The 17,597-nt window shown below is 38.4% G+C and overlaps 1 protein-coding gene across 12 annotated transcripts in view; it reads right to left on the minus strand.

The window, feature by feature from the left end:
* The window catches only part of SLC4A4 (solute carrier family 4 member 4), a 378,301-nt gene that overhangs the window by 86,596 nt on the left and 274,108 nt on the right, over positions 1–17,597 (minus strand). For all 12 annotated transcript variants that reach the window (XM_089301672.1, XM_089301671.1, XM_089301675.1 and 9 more), the window contains 1 exon segment: positions 5,787–5,920. In XM_089301672.1, coding sequence (XP_089157798.1) covers positions 5,787–5,920 — 134 coding nt within the window.

Genomic DNA, 17,597 nt, shown 5'->3' on the forward strand with positions numbered 1-17,597 from the left:
GCGCTACCATAAAGAATTAAGTTCAGAATTCTGAGAAAAGTACATCAAAGGTAGTCATATCATTCATAAGTGAAAAACTCATTCAAAAAATATGGTCACCATATTAACTAAGTCTACAAACTGATTGAAAGTATAACATTGGTGGCCAGTGTGCATTCAATAAACATGAGCATTACTGGTTAATAAAGACACTAATACAACATATCCTCTGTCCTCAAGTCATTGCAGTTCACTGAGGGAGACAAATGGATAAAAATAACCACATTATAAACTATGGAATTATAGTGTCGTAGAAGAAGGAGTAACTAGTTCTGGCTTGGGGGATAGATGCACTTGCAGAGAAAAACTCAAGGTGTACAAGAAACTTTCCAAACAGACCACGTAGAATCAAACTAGGAAGAAGAAAGAGTGGCTGACAAGTCCTGAGGCATGGTGCACAATGCCCACTGTGGCCAGAATGCCACCTACAAGAGTGGATAGGATGAGATATGGATCTGTTGTCAGATCATGAGAGGTTGTCTGCTACCAGTTCTCATGAGTTGGCCACATGTATCTGCTGGAGTTGGATGTGAAGCCTTTTGGGGACCCCCTTTTCTCTGAATGTGCTTGTCCCACAGCAGACTTAGAATAGGCCACCTCCATTTAAGGAAACCAGGGTCTTTCAATTCCTTTCCCATCTCTTACATCTAGTTCAAGATTCACAGCTTGGAAAAGATGGGCCAAATATATGAATCCTTTTAAACTTACATGGGGAGTACTTTTCAATGATTTTTTTTAAATACTTCACATTTCTTGTAAGAGACAAAGAAAGAAACCAAGGATTGTGCATGCTGGACATTCTAGAGCCTTGCTTTTAGGCAGTGGGTTTCTGATGACTGCTAGCAGTGTATGTATCTATTTATCTCTTAAAGAGGTAGAGAGATAGAAAGTAAAGATAGGCACTAGTTTACTCTCCAAGTGTCTGCAACAGCCAGGGCTGCCCAGGCCAAAGCTAGGACCTGGGAACTTAAGCCAGGCCCCTGATATGGGTGGCAAGAACCCAAGTACTTTAGCCATCCCTTGCTGCCTACCAGGGAGCACATTTACAGGAAGTTGGGATCAGAATGGAGCCAGCACTCAAACCCAGGCACTCTAGTATGTGATGCGGCGCCCAAGTGGCATCTTAACCACTACACAAAATACCCATTCCTAGGGATATATTTTACTACTTTCTCAAAGGCATCATCCTTTCACTCTTACTAACACCAACCCAATCTGGGCCATCAGTAAGTCTCTGCCAGATGAGAATCTCCAGGGGGCAGTACTGTGGTACAATGGATTAGGCAGCTCCTTGTGACACCAGAACTGCCTATGGGAGCACTAGTTCCAGTCCCAGCTGCTGTTTTTATATAGCTCCATAGTGATGTGCCTGGGAAAGATGGCCTAAGTACTTGGGCCTCCTCCACCCATGAAGGACCCGGACACCAACGTGGGAGACCAGGATGGAGCTCTTGGCTCCTTGCATGGGCCTGGCCCAATTCTGAATGTTGCAGTCATTTGAGCACTAAATCAGCAGATGGATGATCTTTTTCTCTGTCTCTCCCTCTCTCTCTCTGTCACTCTGTCTTTCAGAGAAATAAAATAAGTCTTTAAGAAAAAAAAAGAATGTGCATATCTTTGTTTATGCCTAGGCCTGCCTTACTCAAAGCCATTTTCTATATCATAGCAAAAATTACCTTTTAAAATATAAATTAGATACCTCAGCTTGAAATGTTCCAATGGGTTCTCACTGCCCCTAGAATAAAATTCAAAGTCTCTAACTGGCACAGTGTCTTCTGGCCTACAGAACATGCCCCATAAAGGCTTGCTGGATGAACAAATGCCGGCCTCTGCCTTAAGACTTGACTGAGAAAGATGCTGACAGTGACCTGTGAACTAAACACGTGCAACGAGATGACTGATCTTGTGTAAACTGAAAACTATATTCATGGAATATTGGAATTGAAACTCCCTTAGATGTTGTGGCAGCTATTTTTGTGTCAACTTGCCTGGACTACTACAGGTACATAGAAAGCTTACCATTTCATGTTTGAGTGCTTAACATTGAAATTCCTGGGTTTTGAGTAAAATAGGCTGCCCTTCCTAAGGCGGATGAGCCTCATCCATCCAGCTGAAGGCCTGTGCAGGCCAAAGGGTCTGGGAAGAACACTTCTTCCGCAGGCTAACAGTGAACTTCATCGGCAAGCACAGCTCTTTCCGCTTCTACAGCAGACGGACTTCAGGCCCAAACTGAGGCACTGGCTCTTCTGGACCTCCAGCCTGCCAGACTGTTCTGCAGATTTTGGACTTGCCTGCTTCTACAGTCATGTGAGCCAAGTCTTCATAATAAATCTCTTTCTATATTATGCTTCTTATGGATTCTGTTTCTCTGGAAGAACTCTAATGCAAATACCAATTGTCAAATATGTCTCAATTTATAGATGACACCAAAGCCAATGGAAGTTGACTCATTTATCCAATCTCAAGGTTTTAATGGCAAAGCTGGACCAGAACTCACTCTCCTGATTCTTGGACTGGTCTTTTTAAAAATTACCCCATGGCATCCTTGTATTACTTTTATTTGGCTCAAGACAGGGTAGGCATTAAAGTCACCACAGTCTTTTGTCTATCTCTTCTCACCAAATAACATGAAATGGGATACACTGTCAAAGCAGAAAACTATTAATGCATCCTCTGTGGATTTTCTAGGATCTCTCTGAAGACAACTTTTCTGTTCTTTTCCAGTTCCTTTTACATCTGGAACCCCACTGTTTAATCCTAGACATGTCTTTGGAAGGTAAGTACACTTCAGGAAAAGAAATGAGTTTTAGGAATTTGGGTTAATTTAGTTTATCATACAGTGAGCCAGTGTCAAATAAGAGTAAAGGAACATAGTATTATTACTTCTGAGCCAGCAGACGTTTTTTCTGCAAGGTTTTAAGCAATGCCGTGTTTTGTTTCCCTAACAAGATGAAAGTTAAAGCAATGTGAGTTTAGTCTAAGAATATTAGTGGTTGTTATGGAACTGATTTTTATAATACAGAATGTGAAGCAAATCCAGTAACTAGCTAGTGGTTAGGTTGAAGGGAAAAATTGTATGTATAAACTTAAATTTTCTAACCTAAACTATATACCAAAATAGCTGCTCTAAAAGATATAAAAACGCCCAGAGTGGTCCAATAAGAATGACCCAAATAAAATCACTAAAACCAATGGCACTTCATTATGAAAGTGATGTTTATAGCAAAAAAGAAAAAAGAGGAATAAGAGACAAGAAATTTTCCAGTATGGATATCATCAGTAATGACCACACTGAGCATACAAAGCAACTTACCTATTTCTCCAAAAACCATAAACTATGCTGGAGACTACGTGGGCAAGACGAAGTAAAACAGTCTCCTTACTGAAAGACCTCTCAGATCCCTTGCTATGCTAACATGTAAAGTGAATGAGCTCATCCCAGACTTCCTGGGATCACAGAAGCCTTTTTTTATGGAGCACCTAATGGGACAGGTAATTGATGAAACACACTTTGTGATTTGCACAACCATTAGCACACCTACTATAACACAAGTAAATGAATCAGCACAGTGCATAAAATCATGTTTTCCTCAAACTCCTCGGTGATGGATTTAAAGCACAATTTCTCAAATGTTTCTCATTGCTTCAGGACTGTTTTCAAATAAACCACTTGGAAACTCTGTTATGTTACCAGTTACGATGAAGCAGAAGGCAAAGTGGGAAAGGAACTTTCTTAGTGAAAGGAAATAATCTCTATCTCACAATTATTTAAAGCAGACCAGAATGCAAACATTTTCTGTAGATTAAGGCTCCGATCACGTTTCATCCAATAAATCTTTCTGCAAAGGCTGTTCATGTTTGTTCCTGTTTATAGTACATGCTTGTTTAATCTTTCCACAAAGGCTTTCTTGTCTCACACAAGGTTTTCTTAAACATATAAAAACTGTTTGACTCTTTCTATAAACTGACATGAATAAAATTCTTTCCAATGTTTTTCTGAGAATTACGATGGAGGAGGGATTTGTGATAATGGCCTAGAGAAAACTCACAACATTCCTTAAAATTTGGAACTTCAAATTCTCAAAGGGCTCCTGCTGATGTTCTCAACCCTGTATCAAAAAAACTGGCTTTAAATCTTCATTCTCCTCCTCTATCTTGGGATCATTTCTGATGACACATATAGTTGCAAAGGCTAAATATGAGTCCTTGAAACTATGAATATTATGTAAGTAATGGCAGTTATAAAATCAAAATCCTATATATAACAATATAAGAATGCACTCTATCTAAGCCAGTAAAGAAAATTCTCTTAGAGGTATCAAGCACATTAGAAAGAGACCAGAATATCCTATTTGATTTTGATTCTATTTGCATGCTAATGCAACCACTTGAATAATTCACTTCATATCAATTTTCTCCTTCTTAAGACGATCTATTTCTAAAAGAAAATATTGATATCATAATTGTTATACCCATTAGGATTTCTAATGAATCCACGAAAGGTATGGGATTGGAGTCACAAAGCAGGAATTCAAGGCTTAGCTCACCAAGGACTGGTCCTGTAACACTGGGCAACCTATTGTACTCCACACCTGCTTTCTTGTCTATAAAATAGGATACATCCCTACCACCCAGGATGGCTAGAATTAAATAAGTTAGTACAAAGTAAGTGCTTAGAATATTTGGTACATGACCAGCACTCAATCAGTGTTAGTGATTATTCATTTAAGTCGCAAAAGCTCTTTAATTAAGAACCCTGGGATCTAGGGCTAGAAGCCATAGACCAAGTAAAGAGTGTCCAATCTCCTTCATTAACTTATCACGCGACCTTAAACTAAGTCATTTCATTTTGTTAGTGCATCAGTTGGGATCACGACTGGAAAAACATGGGATTCTGAGGAAAACTTAATACACGGGAATGTCAAAACGTTCTTGAAAATGAAATTAAAGGATAACTCTATTTTTGGTCCCAAAATTTTGAAATCCATGCATAGTTTTTTCATAATATGTGGTCCACGCATTCTGAGGACCCCCTCACAGGCACAGGCATGGATTTCAAATCCCTTTTATTGCCACAAAATGAACTTAACCTTCTAATTCTATTTTTCCACAAACTTTGTGAAATATCTTGCTCAATGGGCTATTTATAGAAGTGCGAGTGACAAAGAAGAATGAGGCAGTGGGGGGGTAGGGGGCTCTGCAAGAGCAGGAAGCCATTACCAACCTAGGGCTTGAGAAGGTCAAGGAAGGAATAAAGTTGCCTGCAGAGCCTGGTAAGGGCTACTGCCAGGGAGAGGAAGCCCCTGACAGGGGCTAAAGTCTTAGGAGATATGCACTGGCAGACTGCAGAACAGTGAGATGGAGAGAAGCAGACACATTCAGACCCCTCTCCTTGTCTCTCTTCCTGTCCTCCTAGTGTTTCCTCTTCCCAGTAAGAAGCCAGTGGAGGAAAGAAGACTGGGTATTGCCATCTACTGGGTTTGGCCCTCGAGGGCACAAAGCAGGACACTAAGAGTAATTGGGGAAGGAGCAAAGAGAAAATAGAACATAGTGGCCCCGGTTGAGTCAGATGTAAAATGAGGGTCAGGCCATCCAATTGCTGAAAGTCCCTCCTTTCAACCTCCAACTCTTAACATTCCAGTGTTGACTAATTCTTGGATCTACCCAACTGCTATTCTGTGCTCTATCTAGAGGACGAATTCAGAATTGAACAATTCTGATGTAGAATGAGAAGTGTCCATACATACTTGCTGAAATTAAACAAAAGCCTCTCAAAAACTAGGACAGGTCCTGTGCTGCTCAAAATAGTGAGCGGTTGACCAGCAAAAAGGCAAAAGATGGCTCCCGAGACCGCGGTGCCCAGGAAACTCTCCAACACGCCCTGAAAAGAAAGAAAATACAGGTGTTAAATGAAATGCATCTGTTTTTTCCTTCCCATTTGTGATGCTACTAGGGAAATCAACTCCTATAAGTATGCTATTATGAGGGCCTTACCAAACATTATCAAGAAGGAGGAAGACATATACCATTACTTCAGGATTGGATTGCTCCAAAGAACTCCAGTGGTAAACTGCTGGCAAAGGTGGCTCTGATCCTCACAAAATATATTCACCAAAGCTTCTATCCACAAAGCAATTCTGTAACCTCACCATATGGGGGTGGAAGCGACTTGTGACTCTTTGTGGCCATCTTCAGCGTTTGTTTCAGCCTGATCTTACCTCAAAGGAGGCCCTCACATTGAGCTGTATTTATGCACAAAAGTCCTTTTTCCCTCTGTAGAGAAAAGCTTCTGAAGTGGAGATGGGAGCAGGAGGACAAAGTAGCTGTTTGGTTCTCCAGCCTGCAGTTTCACAACAACAGGCATCCACTGCACGTTCACTGTCCACTGTGAACTCAGAGCTACCACTGACTTCAGCCACTGCACGTTCACTGTCCACTGTGAACTCAGAGCTACCACTGAAGTCATCCACACGGGAAACGGAGGTTCAGGGACACAACAGCTAAGCTCTGGTGGCCACACCTTGTATTTCCATCTGTGGAAGTCAACCTGTTGCCTTCCTTTAGCTTAACAAGAATAAGGAAACATACATCCACAAGCATCACAGACTGACAAAGATACTTCCCTAATCACTTCATTCAGGACCAACACTCTTGGTGGAGACAAAGTAGCCTAGATCCTATATTTTTCATTGTTCCAAACTTCAGTGAGAAAGAAGCACATGTGTATTTGTGGAAGGGTCTTTTTATAAACTTAAAATATTTTTACCAAGATGTGGTTTTTTAATTGTATTTCAATGATAGAGACCATTTAGTCATATATGACTATAAATTTCAACTTGAAAACTTGAAAAATAAAACATTTTCAAGTGAACATGTAAAGAAATTCTGGGGCTTTATAAAACATAATCATATATTTAGTGGCAGACTAATTTATATGATAGAAGAAAATTATATGATCTCTGTGTATACACTAAAAATTATAGGAAGATTTCCCTTTTCAACTCAATAATAAATTACCTGCTCTGAAAAGTATGACTTTCATTAGATAAAATAAGCCTATTACTCTTAACCACCTCTGACTGGAGCAGAGTGAACCTCTGGGGAATCAAGACCCCCAGTCATTTCCTGTACCCCTTGCCTTCCAGTTAACACATCTACTTGTCAGCCTCACTAAACCCGTCTTTCCACTGCTCCAAAAGTTCTCCAGCAACTTCTCATTCATTTATTTTCAGAGATAATATGCATGAAACGATTATGAAGAAATTGCAATATCAATTTAGAAGACTTAAAACACTAAGTTCCATCCTTATAGAAAAAGCGATCCTAAGAGACCCTGACTTCTATAATTACTCAAAGTATTTCTGTGCAGTGCTTCAAAGCCAGTGACATTCTTCTTAAAATGACACTGGCACAGCACCTCCTCCTAGTTTAAGGGTAGAGTTCAATCCAGAAACAGATGAAAATACTTGAGAGCAGAACTAGTTGATAAAGCAATTGGGGTAAGAGTGAGCAAAACACAAGGGTTGGTGAATTGAGAATAAAGTAAACGTGCTCTAAATAATCTAGAACAAATCCTGCTCATGGAGAAGTCTAGGTTTGAAGGCTGGCTCCCAGGAGGGCCTGCTAAGGTGCCCCACTTGGGTGGATAACGTATGACTACAGGGTGCCATCTCAAGTAGCCAGTTCTTTCTTCCTCCTAGGAAGAGACGAAAGTAGCAAAAAATGCTGGCACACTCAAGATGCATTCATGCAGAGAGGACAGAAAAGGATTCCTCTCTGCACAGCAAATACATTTGCCTCGATTTATTACCTATTTGAATGCTGAGATTTAAGGGGCTTAAAAGTTATGATTAAACCCACATAAAATGCAGCACAACAAGTCTTTGCCGTATGTGGCTGCCAGCCACACCCCACCTTTGGCAAAGGTAAAAGGTGTGCCTTAGGCTACCATTCTGTTGGACATGTAGTTTTTCACTCCCTTTGCACAATAGGCTTTTTATGTCGTTATCATTTTATTTTTTTATGACTTAAGAGTATGTGTAATGTCCTTCCGTGTGGCAGGACAAGCCACACTCTGGGTGCACATGATAGGGGAAGATACTCGGCGTCTGTCTTTACAGAGCTCTGAGAAATGCCTCTTGCTCATCACTACTGCAGGATCAGAACATAGCACAGACTGGGTGTAAGACAGACCATAAAGCAAGAAAGGAGGGACACACAAGCTCCAGCGTGCTTGACTTGATTTGACATAGCCATTAATCTCTGTGAAGGCACAAACAGGGTCTCTCAGTGTCCCCAATGTCTCTTTTTCTCTCAACATGCTCTCTGCCATCCTCCCACATGGTCTGAGGCACTCAGTAAATGCAAAAGGAACTGAGGCAACGTGTCCAAATGACACCCTAGGTTCCACTTATCAAAGGTCAACAACCGTTCTTGATCATTCAGTAAAGATAGCAACCAATTTCTTCCAGAAAATGGCTTTGATTTATGGAAGCCATGTGACCGTTAAAAGGCAGATTATTTTTATTTCAGTACGTGAACCTTTGGTAAGTGCTACAGTTTCCATTCTGTTGCTGACAATTTTGAAACAGAGACAGGTGATTTATTATACACATTGCACTGGAAACTTGCTTAAACTCAGATGCTTCCAGCATTTCTAAGAAAAGAACTATTCTCACTATATTTTGGCATGTTCCTGTTCACAATACAAAATGTTTTTTAAAAAAAATCTCATGCAACAACTTTAACTGTAAATAGAGTTTAAAGCAATTTATAGGGTGAACTAGCAGAAACCTCTTTTCTGAATTATATTAAATGTTCACCAATATAAAAAAGGAAAAAAAGTGTTGTATATATTTTTGATAGCCATAACGCACGGAGACGTATCTCATTTCTCAGTAAAAACTCCCCAGCAAGCCACCAGAATGCAAGTGAGTGAGCCCTGAATGTAGTGGAATCAGGTCCCACAAAGCGGCATTTTGACTGGGCTTGCATTTTACTTTGCTGCTCATGGGGTGACATGACTAGAGAAGAGTGAAAAGAGCAAATCCCTGGCACTCTGACAATCCCAGGTCTGGTCTCTCTTTTGCCACCAGAGAGTAGATGGCCTTAGGAATATCACTTTACCTCTGTCAAGTTTACTTTCTTTGTGTAGGAGAGAAAATCAAGATGACATAGTAGAGCAATGGATTCTTGAGTCAGACAAGCCCATGATGACAGAGACTGTGTCACTTCTTCCATCAATGACTTTGAACAAGTTCCTTAACCTTTCTATGCCTAGTAAAGTCAGGGCACACGTTTGATCAGGTAACATATCTGAAGTGCTTGATAGTTTGATTGACAAATCTATGACCATATATGTGGTTAAATATATAATATAAAATTATAACCAGATATATTACATATCTAATATATATATGTATATATATATATATAATGCACTTATTTAAATAGAAATTGAAGAGGTTGAGGTTCTCTAAACTCTGTTCCCTGGTGGAATCCCCAATACCTGAGCTGAAATCTGAGCTCCACTACTTACCATCTGGGTCACCTCTCCGAGTACTCATTCTCTTTTCTGTGTGATCAATGGCTACTTCACAGGATAATTATTTGGATTAAATGAAACAATAACTCACACAGGGCTAAGAATAAAAGCTCAGCACAAAGCAATGACACAGACAAGGCTGATTTTCTCCTGTCCTTAGATCCCTCTCAGCCCCTTCCTCCCCAGCCTGTCTCTCATTGGTCATTTCTCTCTCTTTCAAGACAGGAAGGAGAAGGAGACAGAATCAAAAGGAGTGGCATGGAATGGAAAGATGATCAGTTCTCAGAGAAAAGGAGGGGAAAAGGCTCTGCAGATACTCGTGTTTCCACAGCAAATTCTTAACCAACAAGGGGCCTCAGAGGGCAACACGGAGGCCCCCAAAGGCTGTTCCTTTTCCTTCTTTGTGTTACTAAATACGAGGAACCTGATCCTAAACAAAATTGTTTGTTTCACTTTATAGCAGTAGAGTTACAATCCACATCTCAAACAATTTTTTAATCTTTTTATCTACTTGCAGGATGGATACAAAATTAAAACTAAAGATGACCCTTGTTTTCTGAAACCACCAAGAAAATCAGGACAAGGCTCACAATAATAAAATCTGGCATGAAAAAAAACAGACCATAGGAACAAGAGTCTAAAAAGAATAAAATATAACAAAACGCAATCATGATTTGTAACACCAGTCTCTTGTGACAAGGGACTGAAGGACCACCATTTCCTTCCATGCTCATGCAAAGCAAGCACATTCAAGAGGATAAACTGTCCACTGAGGACTTTGACTTATTGCAATTTACTATCTTCATATAACGCTAAAGAATGACTTCTGTTCTTTTATGTCCTTTTTATCAAGGACTTTACTGTTTGGATTAATAAATTCAACCCTGTTTTGGGAGGCTGGATGACAATAATAGAAGGAAAATAAAGGCTAAGCAGAAGGGTGACTCAATAGCACAGGAGAACACAAGATTTTCTACTTCTTTGACAATAAAACTTGAGATAATAAAATATTTCAGTGGCATTCAATGAGAAAGCATTCACCAACATTTTTGTTATGTTGCAGGCTTTAAATATTTTATCTGTTTCTAACCATAAAAAAGAAATCTTAGTCCATGTTTGTGATGATTTATAGGAACTGTGTAGAATGCTGCATAATAAAATTAAATTTCTCTGGATGAGTCTTTGAGTCTGAAGCTTAGCCAAGAAAAATGAAGCAGACTAATGCCATTGGAAAGAGGCATTCAGATCCAAATTACCTGCCTTCCTCTTGAAGTCAGGTCCCTAACATAAGCCAAGCCAAATGATCAATGATGCTAGCACCTACATCTAGTGTGGGTTACAGGACAATTACCTGAGAAACATTAAAAAAAAAAAAAAAAAAATTCCTTATCTCCACCCTGAACAACTGAATCAAGACCTCTGAATGAGTCCTGGGGACTTAGCATGTCTTCAAAGTCCCTCAGGTGATTCTCATTTGGCCCAAATTTGAAGTTGACCCCATTCAAGCTACTCCCCACCCCCCTCAAAACAGCACTAATGATCATTTGCACAGACCATTCATCTACACCAGGAAAGTAGACTGGATAGACAACTCTCATTTTTCATCTCAGCTGTGTAGCTCCTACCTATGAGTCAGTGATTTCTGTCCTGACAGATCTCAGCAGCCAAACTCTTACTGCCACTACTCTGCCCAGAGTGCTTTGTCCTTCTAAGCAGGATCCCTGTTTACACTGCCCAGCAGGAACTGAGAACAAGGGAAGACTTGAAAGACAAATGACCTCCCTGCTTGAAGAGAAGTATGAGCCAAGATCTTTACCAAAAGAGCTTCAACTCCAAGCCTAACAAAAGAGATGGGCAAGACATGGAGGCCACTCAGTATTTTTTTTGTTTGTTTGAAGAGCTGTGAATATGTATTTAGATCATCTGAAACATCAAATGCCAGTATAACCTTACACAAAAATCAATTCCAGATGGATAAAAAATTTTAATGAAAATACAAAAGAACTAAAATATGTGGGTAAATATTTTTCTAATCTTGGTGTAGGGAAAGCCTCTTGAAATACATCATGGAAGTAAGAAACCATAAAAAATTGAAACACTGACCACAGAAAAAATTAACAACTCTACAGCAAGAGAAATCATGAATAAGGTTAAAATATACATGACAGAAAAAACAGATTTTGTAATATTTCTCATAAGCAAAGAGAAAATATCCTTATCATACAAAGAATACTTACAAGTCAATAAAAAAAACCTAAATGTCAAAGAACAAACATACACCAAGTAACATAAGTGTTGTCAATAAAGATGTGGAAGGGCATTCATCCTCACTAAAAATTGTACAAATGAGAATCAAGTAGAAGTGAACTATTATTTTTGAAGCCACAGAACGACAATATAGGACCTCAGTCTGTTTCCGATGGTTTTTGCTAGTAAATACTCTTATCCATTGCTGTTAGAAGCATAAACTGAAATAACTTTTATGGAAGGCAACTTGAAATAAAATTTAAAAATAAAATGAGCATATCCAGTGGTCATTTTACTAGGAAGTTTTCCTATGGATTAATCACAAAGAATGAAAATGTAGTTAGTCGCCATTGATTTGTTTATAAAAGAAAAGACTGTTCACAATGGAAAATCCTCTAATAGGGAATTTATTAATGAATTACAGCATTGCATCATATGTATAAACAGATATAGCCATCAAAATGATGTTAAAGATGGAATGCATGAAATACTAGTGTTATGGAACCATGTGTATCTGTGTTCTCATTTATATAAAATTCTATATATTACTCTACGTACATATATATGCAAGATGTACATATGTATGCAAGATGTATGAAAAGGTGCTTACAAAATATTAATATTGATTATTTCTAAATGATGAGTTTTAAGGCAAAATTACTTTCTATATGATTTTTCTAGATTGTTTAAATTTTCTATAGAGCCTAATTACATCATATTTAAGTAAAGCTATTGTCAAAATAATCACAAGGCAAGCACAAAGTAATTTTAGAAATTAGCATCACTGGGCACTGATTGCCCACCCCTACCCAAATGACTATCATTTTCTGATCACCTAGAAAATAGTTGCCAAAGATCTTTCAAATGAAAAGAAATCATATACAATACTTAATTTTAATCAAATATGCTTATTTCAGAACTGGTACATGAAGCAAGGCACATTATTTTAAGTTAAAAGTCCCTTCTGGAAGAAGCAACAGTCAACAAACCTTTGTGGTAGCTAAGCAATGCATAATCTTTACTCTGTCACTAAATTTGTTTATTCATTTTGCTTCCAAATAACTAAATTGTACCATTCCAATAGATTGTCCCTTCCAAAATTTCCAAACTGAAATGATTCTGGTGCAGATTAATATGTAACTTTCTATTGTATACCTCAAAGAGGAAATGCATTGGTTTCAAAGTTGTACTATTTAAGTCAAACTAAATTGCTGTATGGTTCTCACGACAGTAAAACAATTATCAATACACTTCACTCTTGCTGTTATAGATTACAGGTTATGGGTTTTGTAAAGAAACGTTCATCTGATCAAGGAATATCATATGTGAATAGGAAATGATACGTTTCCAACTTAAGCAGATGGATTGAACATTCTCAGCACAGCAGTATGTTCAAATAAAGTATCAAATTTGGAGATGCCAGCTATAAATGTGCCTTATTATGAGACAAGTTCCCTTAAAATGTGCTCTGTTCGGCTCTAAAAATATCACAAAATTCACAGAATTCTAAAAATCTAACTGCATTCTTTGCTAAAAGGTTTGTGAAAATAGGATTATATTTACTCCAAGAAAAAAGCTAAAATTACTTTCTTCTCTCTGTCTTCACTCCAGACTGTGCTTAGTCATCACAATCAACAATTTAGATTTAAATTAAAATACTTTTATGTATTTCATAAAGCTAAGAAGAGCAATTTTTAAATAACACAAGACTTGGCCATAAAGTATCAAAAACTGTTATCAGTAACTTGCCCACTAAGCAATCCACAAATATAGTTTGATGTCATGGCCCCATTCAGATAGCAGTTTGAATGAAAAAACCATAACTCTAATAAATTCCAGTGAAATGTATTTATACATTGACATTTAACAATTTAAATAGAAGTATCTAAATGAATAGAGTGGTATACTTGTTAGGCAACCAAGAATATAAATGTAATGCAATGAGTTAGCATAGCAGGTTAGTTGTGTGAGGGACATGCTTTTAGGAGGATGAGGCTGAAAGTCTTTGTTTACTTGAAAATATGGTAAGTAGACTGGAGCACCCTTATGGCAGCACTTGCTAAAAATGGTAATAGTGCTGCACAGTCTCCAGACTGGAGAAGGCTTGTGCTTTCCTCCCTTGTTGCTGAGCTCTAAGAACAGAAACAGCCACAAGCCAGGATTGGATCCCAGAGGAATGTAAGGCTGACTCTTGGCAAAGCGATTCACTTGCTCCCAGGAGCCCAAGCTAAACTTTATTTGCCGAAAGCAAGAAATCCATGCATATCCATTTGTAATTACACAGTCCTATCAGAGCAGGCGGATGGAGAAATTGTGCTCAGCAAGTTGGGGATTTATGCAGTTTTATCTATGTTGGCATTGTAATTTGATTATACTTGGAGCCACTGGAGCAACCATTGACTCAACTGTTTTACTTTCATGGTAGATGAACTATACCGCTCCCCAATCACCTGCTTCTAATGATATTTTACAGATATGACATATACATATACCTAATTTATAATCATATTTACACTTGAAAATGTTTGGAAAATGGAATTAAAAATAGTTTATTTTGATGCAGAATTTTGAAATACATATATACAAGGGATCTTGAAAAAGTTCATGGAAAATACATGTTACAAAAACACCACACATGGATTTTAAAAATATCTGCACCAGAACACACTTTTTAGAACACATTTTTATTTCATTTATGAACCTTTTGAAGTACCATTGTGTGTATATATATATAGTCATATACGAAATTATTACATGTGAGTGTATCTCTAGCTATCAATCTAAGTTCTGAAACAAATACTTCAATGTCTACTCCAGCCTCCACAAAGGCAAGACCTCCTGAGCAGAAGCTGGCAGAGAGTCTGCTTAGACAACAGCCGTGCCATGAGTCATCTGTGTTTTCACAACATGCTTCTCCCCCGCATTCATGTCTATTTGTAGCCTGTGTGAACTATTTGTGTGCTGTCTGCCTTTAAAAAGCAAGGACACTGTTCTCTATAGACTCACTTAAGATGTGTGTGCTTTTGAGAATAACCCACTGCCACATTTATGAAGGCATGTGATGTGAGTGCAGATTATTCCATGCTTTGCCAATGCTTTCTTCTACTCTTGGTCCAGAGTTCAGAAAGGCAAATGAAGCCAGAGGAATTCACCCATAAATATAAGGCCACCATGCACCACTACTGGTATCTCCCGGGGACATTGAAAAAGATTGCTTTCATCAACACCATAAACTGCAAAAACCATCAGAATTGGAGTTCTTATCTATTTTGGTCACATATCTACAGCCCCTGCAGTTAAAATAGTGTCTGACACATAGGAGTCACTCCATAAGTATTTGCAAAGGAATGAAACAACCTCTGCTTCAGACCTGAGGAATGACCTGGGCTTTGGCACCAAATCCACAAAACATCGAACAATCTCAACGCCAAATCAAAAAGACTTCCATTGACAGAGCATCAGAATTTGCGGAAAGTACACAGTCATGAGATCCTCTTCAAATATTACACCACCTTACGCTACAGTCCTTAAAACAGACACAACTGTTTGTCAAGTTTCATTTCAGCAAATACATTATCAGCGATCGTTAATTCTCTCTCCCTCTTTCTCAGTGTTTCTGTCAATCACTGAGACTCCTGGAAGCACAAAACTGTAGTCCAGGAGGAGGACTTGGCCAGTATATTCCTTAGAGGAAAAAGGCATCAGAAGTGAGAGAAAAATATGTTCAGTATTTTCATTCACAGAAACCTTTAAAATGATGCAGGCACTGTTTCAGTGAAAATATCAATGGAGATAACAAAATCTATTAATAAAATACTCAAATTGTGTCTGGAAATATCTTCCTAGGTGGGTTACTTTGAATTAAGCCAAATGTCAGGAGGGACACCCAGCAAATGTTTCTCCTGAAGTTTTCAGATCCCAGAAAAAAAAAGCTAATTCCACCAGCAAGGCCTTCCCCATGTCGTGACACACCCCGAGGAGAAAAACACTCATGTATGCCAGACAACTGTATGCCAGACAACAGCCCTCTCCTATCTCAAGGACTCACTCGGACAGAAAGGAATCATCTAGGAGGGGTCAAATCCCTGTCACAGAACTTTCCCCTAGTCTCAGGTACAGAACTTTGAAGGTAAGTCTGATGAAGTTGAGAAAGAGTATCATTCAGTTCAAACAATAATAAGCCAACATCACAGGAAATGCCACAATGTCCCTATGTCCCTATCTCAATAGAAAGAATGTCTATGAAAATAATGCCTGAGAGTTATCTGTACAAGAAAGTCTCTACACATTCTGACAGACATAAAATGGGCTTGCTCTTTCCACTCTCAGAATCACAGGGCGTGTGTTTTCTAACAGGTGGCTGCCGGGATCACCAACTTCAGGCTAGCCTCAGGTTGCTTTGCCACGGCTTTCTTCACTTCTTTTCTCAAATGATCGCTATTAGCTATCATTATGCTACCAGTTAAATGAAGAGTAACTGCCCAACTTGGACATGGCTCAGGGTTTATAAAATTGTAGTACTGACATCATTGTTAAAATTGAACTTATTCAACCCTCTCTTATGAATGAAGGAAAAGGGGAAAAAACACTTTCTTCATATTCTTCACCCCTATCCTATCAATCTTGGTTTGACAACCTGTTCTGCAAGTCTCCTATTGGTAACACAGAGATATATGTTCTTTGGCCAGCATAATGTGTTTTTCAAATGTTAATCAGTTGAAATATTTCAAAATTTTTATATTTCACTAAGAATTTGAATTTTTAGGCTGTCCTTAAGAACAAAAAAAAGAATAAAGCAATAAGGGCTAGGCATTTGGTACAAGGGTCAGATATCACTTGGGATGTCCACATTCTATATTAGAGTGTCTGGGTTAAGTCCTAGCTTGCCTCTCAATTCCAGCTTTCTCCTAACATGCACCTTGGAAGGCAGCAGCATTGGCTGTTGCGGTTATTTGGGGAGTGAACTACCAAACCCATCACACATATAGCAACAAAATGGTTGTTTCAAGCTTTCATGATTTGGAATGATATCCTAAACAGCAACAGGTAAGTGCTAAAAGACTAAAAGTGCACTTAAACTAAAACATAATTATTAAATAATTTCTTCATTTTAACTTGGGTCAATATAGATGTTATAGTCTCTGTCCTATTTTTGAACTTACGCAGACATTTAGAACATGAATGTCCTCAGGAGGTAAACAGAGGTGAAAGTAAAGCAACTCTTTGGAATCAGCTTGTGTTTTTTTTTAAGAAATGAGCAGTAATGATGACTACTGGAGTTAACTATAGTTTGAAAAGGGCTCGAATCTGGTTTTCATAGGAATATCAGTTTTATTCAGTACTCTATATCATCCTGCACAGTGTCTGTTTTTTATTGACTGGATCCACTACAAATAGTTTGTACATATTTTTCTGGCTGATTAAACGAATCTAAAATATCTTTCCCACCACTCAAAACTTAGCTATTATTAATGCCAAAGTAAAGCAAACACCATCTGCAAAGTAATTTAAAAATTGGTCACAATTTATCATACAAAATAAGTCAAGCCAGACTTCCCTGCAGGTATAGCAAAGAGAACTCTTGGCTGGCCTCCATTAAAGTGAATTCCATCAATAGATATGCAAATCCAACACTGAGCAAATCACTGGGTTGTTAGATGACTTTATGAGAACATTTCAAAAAGTTCATGGAAAATGCAGTCAAAAAGTAAGTTTAATGGCCAGCATTGTGGTACAGTGGGTAAAGCCACTGCCTGCAATTTGGGCC

The sequence above is a fragment of the Oryctolagus cuniculus genome, chromosome 8 (genome assembly GCF_051225735.1).
Source record: "Oryctolagus cuniculus isolate XC-2025 breed Fujian yellow rabbit chromosome 8, ASM5122573v1, whole genome shotgun sequence".
Taxonomy (NCBI): Eukaryota; Metazoa; Chordata; class Mammalia; order Lagomorpha; family Leporidae; genus Oryctolagus; species Oryctolagus cuniculus.